The 7830-nt window shown below is 38.5% G+C and overlaps 1 protein-coding gene and 1 non-coding gene across 2 annotated transcripts in view; one reads left to right on the top strand and one right to left on the bottom strand.

Annotated features, from left to right (window-relative positions):
* Window positions 1–9: 9 nt before the first annotated feature.
* Window positions 10–7830, top strand: part of Smc1b (structural maintenance of chromosomes 1B) — a 58719-nt gene continuing 50898 nt past the window's right edge. Inside the window, exons 1-4 of the mRNA XM_034516749.2 lie at window positions 10–186; window positions 2067–2255; window positions 3708–3820; window positions 3907–4110. Of these exons, the coding sequence (XP_034372640.1) occupies window positions 78–186; window positions 2067–2255; window positions 3708–3820; window positions 3907–4110 (615 nt within the window). The 5' untranslated portion in view covers window positions 10–77. The remainder of the gene's footprint in view (window positions 187–2066; window positions 2256–3707; window positions 3821–3906; window positions 4111–7830) is intronic.
* LOC117719485 (U7 small nuclear RNA) lies at window positions 5003–5062 on the bottom strand. The gene has a single exon (XR_004608202.1). It is a non-coding gene; the product is annotated as a U7 small nuclear RNA (small nuclear RNA).

Below are 7830 nucleotides of genomic sequence, written 5' to 3'. Positions count from 1 at the left end.
CGAGACTTAAAAAAAAAATTCTTCCCGCGCTTTTCTCACGGGCGCACGAGGAAGCGGCTGAGGCACGGAGCGCAGCCATGGGGCGCCTTGAGCTGCTGCTCGTGGAGAATTTCAAGTCCTGGCGAGGCCGCCAGGTCATCGGCCCTTTCAAGAGGTTCACCTGCATCATCGGCCCCAACGGCTCCGGTAACCAGCGCCCCAGAAATCCACGGGCCACTGTCGCCCACAGTAGACCTGAGGGGACCCACTCTCGCCTGTTGTTGGCCTGAGGGGACCGAGCCACCCCCAGGTCCTGTTGTCGCCTCATGTGGGTCTGCCGGGAGACCACATAGCCCAACTCCGTAGTTACTGTTGTAGTTCCGAGGGAACCCGGGGTCCCATGTTAGACTGAGAGGGCTCACTGTCGGCCTGAGGAAACCCCGGGGCCTGCCTGCGCCCATTGTTGGCCCGAGGGGAGCGAGCCACCCCCAGCTCTCCCACCCCCTTGCCTGCTGACCCCCCTTATCTCCCCCTTCCTGCCCCGACTCCACTGTTGACTGTTGCAGGCCCAAGGGAACCCAAGGACCGGCTATCGGCTTGAGTTCCTCCATCTTTTGTTGGCCTGAGGGGACAGAGCCACCCCAATCCCTGCTGTTGACTGCTGTAGGCTTGAGGGGACCCCGGGGCCCACTGTTGGTCTGAGGGAACCAAGCCCACCCCTACCCCACCTCCCCATGCTCCCCGTCTGTCTGAGGGGACCCAGGGGCCCCTGTAACCCCGTTGTTGGCCTGAGGGAACGGAGCACCCCACACACATACCAAACCGACCTCCCACACACCCCTTCACCCACTGTAGACCTGAATGGGACCCAGGGGCCTGGGCGCCCACTGGCCTGAGGTTTCAGTGCTTCCAAATGGACTAGGCCCAAGAACCCCAGAATCCTGGGCCACCAACCCTTGCTGGCTGTCCTCACCCCTCTCTGGCCCTCCTTCCCTGTCGTACCCCAGCCCCATCTCAGCCTGACAACAGCAAGTACCAAGAATGAAATGGATTTGGCCTTTGTTGGAAAAAAAAAAAACCAAACAAACACTTGTAACCCAAGCATAGTTAATGTGAAGAAAGGGAATTTTAGAGCCTAAATGGTAATTTCTAGAATAGTTTTCCTAGTGCTACATTTAAATCAGTTACTGCAGATGTCTCCAGTCTGAGCACTTAAAGTTTTATAGTTTTGATAGAACAGACTCGTCTTTAATATTCCTTCTATAGCAAATATACCATTGGGTGAAGATCTCCACGAATACCCTGTGGTTTAATGATTTACTAGGAGATCCTTCAGTGTTTACTCAGGGTTATTATGCATTGTAGTTGAGAGGTACAAAGCAAACTCAGCAGTGGGAAAAGATAAATTCCTTCAGCAGTGTGTTCTCATGTTGAAATGTCACCTACCAAGGAATCTCATGGACACAGTGCACAGGGAGATGACTATGTCCTTTGCCTAGCACATACCAAAATTCCAGACTCCTAGAAGGAAGCACATATTTAATCCTAGTCATATTTCACCAAGTTAGGCACCATGAGCCATTATTACAAAGAAATTGTAGAAAACCTGCCCAGTATAAAAATCATGAAGATTCTAGCAGTTTTATTCTTTAGAGGATCGTACAGCCAGCAATTAGCATTTTCAGTTTTTTAAGTATAGAGGTGTATTGTGCTGTTGTAATGTTTATGTGACCATTTCTCTATAAAATGGGAGTTAGTAAAATAGAGATGTTAAATGACTTGCTCTAGTGTGATATCCAGTAATGGGAGAGTGCTGAGATCCATGTTTGTTTTGTTTAATTTTATTTAATACATTTTTGATTCATGTATTTGTATCCTTACATTCATACCTCTCTGCCACAGCTACATGAAAGTAACAGGCCACCTACCTGGAGATTTTTTTGTATCACGGATTTTGAACATTGACCAAACAAGACTTCCAAGACTTGCATATTGATTATATTTCACTTTTATTGGTAGTTTGATTTCTTTGGTTTTGAGAAAGCTTTCAGTCTTTAAGAATGAATCATTAACTCTTTCTTCTCCAGGAAAATCCAATGTAATGGATGCACTTAGTTTTGTAATGGGAGAAAAAACAACTAATTTAAGAGTAAAAAACATTCAAGAACTTATTCATGGAGCACATATTGGAAAACCTGTTTCTTCTTCTGCAAGTGTGACGATTATATACATAGAGGACAGTGGAGAAGAGAAAACATTCACAAGGATTATCCGAGGTAGAGAGGCACAGAGAGAGGGTGTGTGTGTGTGTGTGTGTGTGTGTGTGTGTGTGTATGTGTGTTTGTGTGTGTTTGTGTGTGTGTATGTGTTCAGGGTCTCATTGCCTGTTCTCTTTCTTTGAAGTCTGGGACTTACTAATCACTGGTATAGTGAGTACAAGATTTCTTTTTCTTAGAAGCATATAACAGAACCTGTTTTATTTTTTATTTAAGACTCTTGCTTAAGCTGACTCACTTGTCCTATACTGTTACTGTCAAGTAACATTTTATACTTGGATATTTGCTTAAGATGAAGGAAGGAGCCTGTCTCTAACATGGAAACATCATACAACTTCTTCCTCAGCTTATCTTTGCTTGTTTTCTTAGTAAATAATTACCTGTATATTTTGGCTTATATACACCTAAAAACTTGAATAAAATGTTTGTTACTATCTATTCATGAATTCCCTGTGTTACTCTAATAAACTATTATGTCTCATCTGTAATAAATATCATGCTTGGGCTTTATAGAGTTATAAAAAGTAGGTATGTATTTTATTGTTGTTTCTTGTTGCTGTTTTTATTTCACTAAAATATATATTCCCACCTTCCTTCCTTCTCTAATTCCCTTTCTTGACCGGGCCTTCTAGTCCAGGCTGACTTCAGGCTCTATAAAGTACAGACATTGCACATATCCACTATCACGTCTGGCTTTACTACATTTGTAAGAATGAAAACTGTTTTACTAACTTAAATTATATACATTTAGAAACATGATTTAAGTATTTTTGCATTTTATTATTTGGAGTAGTCATTGGATAGTTTTCTCACTTCCTTTTGAACATTGATTAGTTATGATGGGCTCTCAGTGTATTGTTAACACAAGCTCAAGTGATCCTCTTAAAGGAGCTAGAACTGTAGGCCATGTCACCATACCTAGCCTTGGCTTTTTAAATAAGAATTCTTCATTTTAATAAAAATTCTTTTGTTCATTGTATTAAAAAGTATAATACTAGCTGGGCATGTTGGTGCATCACTCAGGAGGCAGTGTCAGACAGATCTCTTGTGATTTCAAGGCCAGCCTGAACTACAAATCAAGTTCCAGGACAGCCAGGGCTGTTACACAGAGAAACCGTGTTTTGAAAAACTAAGAGAAAAAAAAAAAAAAAAAAGCAAAACCCTCCCCACATGCAGAAACATCCCAACCATCTTTGTTTTCCATCTTTTTCACTCCTTTCTGATACCACTTTCTCACATGCTATTTTATTTGAATATTTTGTTTATATCTCTAAGATATGAACTCTTTGAGATCAAACACTTTTTATGTTACTACCTTGAAATAATCTTTAGTATATAATATTTGTTGAGCAATTAAATGAGCTTATTTATAGGTATATTAGTTATATTATTGTAAAACCAGTCATTTCAATAAGAAAAACATTCTGTAACAGTTTATTTTATTTACTTTAGGGGGGTGCTCAGAATTTCATTTTGGGGATAAACCTGTGAGTCGTTCTGTGTATGTAGCCCAGTTGGAAAACATAGGCATAATAGTCAAAGCACAGAACTGTCTAGTTTTTCAGGTAAGTAGTTGTACTCATTTTATTTGATTCATTTTAAAACATGTTACTGTATTTTACATGCTTATGTGCTTTACTGTTACTAATAGGGAACTGTAGAGTCAATATCCATGAAAAAGCCCAAAGAGAGAACCCAATTTTTTGAAGAAATCAGTACTTCAGGAGAGTTTATAGAAGAATATGAAGCAAAGAAAAAGAAGTTGCAAAAAGCTGAAGAAGATGCACAATTTCATTTTAACAGGAAAAAAAATGTAGCTGCAGAACGGAAGCATGCAAAAATAGAGAAAGAAGAGGTATGGTGTCCTGAAGATGTTACTAGTTAATATACATATTGAATACAAAAATTATGTTAAAAATTTAAGTTATTATCTAGATATGGTAGTGCACACCTTTAATTCTAGCATTCACTGGACAGAAGCAAGCAGATCTCTTAGTTTGAGGCTAGTCTGGTCTATAGAGCTAGTTCTAGAACAGCCAGAGCTATACAGAGAAGTCTGTCTCAAAAAAATTAAAACAAATGAAAAACCCACTTTGTTAGCTGTGGGCTACTGAAAGATTCCATTAATAATGTGAAACAAAATCTGGCATTCAGTAGAAATTTTTTTTTTAAAGGTAAATAGTTTTAAACATTTAGTGTGTGTATAGCGTGCACATGTACGAGCATGTTCAGGTCTGTGTATGGTAGTTAGAAAACACTTTGCAGGATTCAAATATCATTTCACCCCATGATTCCCGGAGACTGAGTGTCTAGCTTGGCAGCAAACACACTTACTTGCTATAGCATCTTGCTGCCCCAAGATAAACTCTGTATATCTGCCTATAAGAGTATAGCAGAGGTACTCAATACTTTTGGGCCTTAATTCTTGTACACTTGTAAAAGTGATTGAGGATCACTAAGAGTTTTTCATAACAAATAACATTACCAATATTTATTATGTTTTATTTATGTTTGCCAAGGACTAGCCTCAGCCAGGTCCGGGTTCTTTAGAGAGGAGTGTTTGAGAGCAGCGAAGAGACACAACAATCATGGGTCCAAGCTGGCAGCCTATGCTCTGCTGAGATGGCTTTCCAGACTGCTCTCTGTGTTCTGCTCTGCTCTAGACAGCCTTTTCTTGCTATTCTAAAAACTCTGGTTGAGACAACTCTCTCTGCTAGTAAAAATTGTAAAAGCTATCTGGATAGCTCATGGGTTTTCCGTCCAAAATCAGAAAGCCAGAAAAAATTCTAAAAGAGCTGTGTTCACTCTTCAGACAGCCTTCTCTGGATAGCTGTTAGAAAACATTCAAAAAGAGCTGTGTCAGCTCCAAGTAATTCTTGTTAGAATTCCTAGAAAAAAAATTCTAAGAGCTATGAAAAATTCTAAAAGAACTGTTTGCTCTCCATGGATTTTCAGACTAAAATCAGAAATCCTGTTAGAAAAAAATCTTGAGGGGGCTTGAAGAGATGGCTCAGAGGTTAAGAGCACTGACTGCTCTTCCAGAGGTCCTGAGTTCAATTCCCAGCAACCACATGGTGGCTCATAACCATCTATAATGGGATCTGATGCCCTCTTCTGGTGTGTCTGAAGACAGCAACAGTGTACTTACATAAATAAATAAACCTTAAAAATTAAAAAAAAAAAAAAAAAGAAAAAAATCTTGAAAAGCTGTCTTTGATCTCCAGAAATCTCCAGATAGCTCTCTCAAGAAAAAATTTAAAAAAATAACTGCTATACCTTTCTGCTAGCTCATCTCATGTAGACCAAAAGCCCAGTTTAATTGCTATATCAATTAAAATTATTATGATTATTTTATGACTCAGCATTCCCAGCCACTTAATTCTTAGAAGACAGCAAGCACACATTTTCTTTTAACATTATAAAAGAACTCAGGTGTCTGCCTGCCTCTGTTAAGCATAGAGGATAAGCAAGTGCACCGTAGCTGTCTTCAGACACACCAGAAGAGAACAACTGATCCCATTACAGATGGTTGTGAGCCATCATGTGGTTGTTGGGAATTGAACTCAGAACCTCTGGAAGAGCAGTCAGTGCTCTTAACCACTGAGCCATCTCTCCAGCCCTGAAATTATATATTTTCAAACTCATGTCTTTAGAGTTCCTTTTCACAGTCTTAAGTGCTGGCCATAAGGTCCCACTGTTCACCATTTTGCTGAGACATTAGCCACATCTCCCAGGCTCATGCTGTCTTGGGTTATCATGGAGTTGTTAATGTTAACAGAGAGGGCATTCCTGGAAAGAATGTGAAAATACATACATTATTATGCCAACAAGCCTTATGCCCATGGCAGCCATTGACACTCATGGAGGCCCATGTCCACTGACTAGCCCTGTCCCAGGGGCAGAAACCATGTTATTCTGTTCCCACCAAGGCCATGTTAGACCCAGCAATGTTTCAGCTTTCATGTGCATGGGTGTTTTGTGTAAATGTGGTATGTATGCCATGTGCCTATAGGGGCCAGAGAGCACAAATGGATCTTTTGTAACTTGAGTTGCAAACTGTTGTTAGCTATCATATGGAAGCTGGGAATTGAACCCCAGTCCACTGGAAGAACAGCCAGTGTTCTTAACTGCTGAGCTATCTCTTCAAGCCTATTCTTTTTAAAACTAAAACTCATAAATTTTTAATTGGTTAAGCTCATTTCATGTTTACGTAGCTAAAATTTTAATGCATTTAATAACTTAATTATATTATTTATTATACAATTATATTAATCCGTATTAGTTCTTTAAATGTACTTAATGAAAAATAACTACATTTTTGCCCCCCAAAAATTAAAAGAACACCATCATATGTTTTGATAATCTTTAATGTCTGGCTTAATAGAAACTAGTTGGATTCTCACAAAGATTCCTGATTTTTTTTTTTTAACATGAGTGATACATTGCAACTCAAGCTTTCCCCAAACCATTTCCTCATTAAGTACTTGTTTAGAGAACCATTTAAATTAGTATCTCCTTTTAAAAATCATATTACTAATTTTATTTTGTAACATAGACTTCTATATTAAACTACCTTGTTTATTTTTGTTTGCTTTTTTACTAGTCTCTGAGTCCTCTGCCCTCTATTAGAAAAACTGGAATATAACCTTTTAAGAACAGGGATGATTTATCTCATTTCATTCTCTACCATATTCTTAACCATAGGGCAGAATCTAACATGTAGTAATCAGTAAATATTTGAGAAAATAAATGAAAGGTAGATGTATTCTTCATTAGTAATATTGCTCACTTTCTTCATATTATGAATGTGTATATATGTCTTATATCTGCAAAGGGGTGAGCAGTAAGTCACAGTATTATTATATCATAGCATTATATTATTATATCATAGTACTCACAGCATACTGAAATAGCTTATAGAATGGCAGAACTTAAGACATTTTTATAAAAAAACAATTAGAATAATCTAGTTTCCTGATTTTTTTTATAACATCCTTAATGGGCTGACCTCTGTTTATAAGTAACTTGTGAAGCTTTGTTGACTAGTACCTCACAGTATGAGGTGGTGACTCACTCCTTTTTCTTTATTGGTAACACAAATGTTAAGAAAATTCTCCCTTTTCATGTGTAATTTAAAATTTTAATAGTCCTATTAGTTTTATCAGTGTAAAAATATTTTTAGAGTAAGAATTCTACTTGGAATCATTTATTATAAAGTAGCTATGGACTTATTTATTTAATCTCCTTTAAGTTATGGTAAAGAAATGGATTCCAACAATGTATAGGGACTTGTCAAACTTTCTGAGGACCCATGCTAGCATGTTACTTTCACAGCCTGATGTTTTGCATGAATGCAGACTTATCTTTTGGTTGCTGTTTTATTTTGGAAATATAGCCAGAAACCTCCAAATAATTCTACTTTTGTTCAGAGATACTGTTTTTTGGCTGGATGTGGTGGTATATACCTATAATTCTAGCACTTGGTAGATAGTCAGGAAAATCAGGAATTCAAGGTCATCCTCATCTGCATAGCAGGTCTGAGACATGGCCTCATGAGACCATGACCCTTTCTCAT

Source organism: Arvicanthis niloticus, chromosome 13, assembly GCF_011762505.2.
Source record: "Arvicanthis niloticus isolate mArvNil1 chromosome 13, mArvNil1.pat.X, whole genome shotgun sequence".
In the NCBI taxonomy this organism is placed as follows: Eukaryota; Metazoa; Chordata; class Mammalia; order Rodentia; family Muridae; genus Arvicanthis; species Arvicanthis niloticus.
Note: the sequence above shows the minus strand (reverse complement) of the source record. Positions and strands in the feature narration are given on the sequence as shown.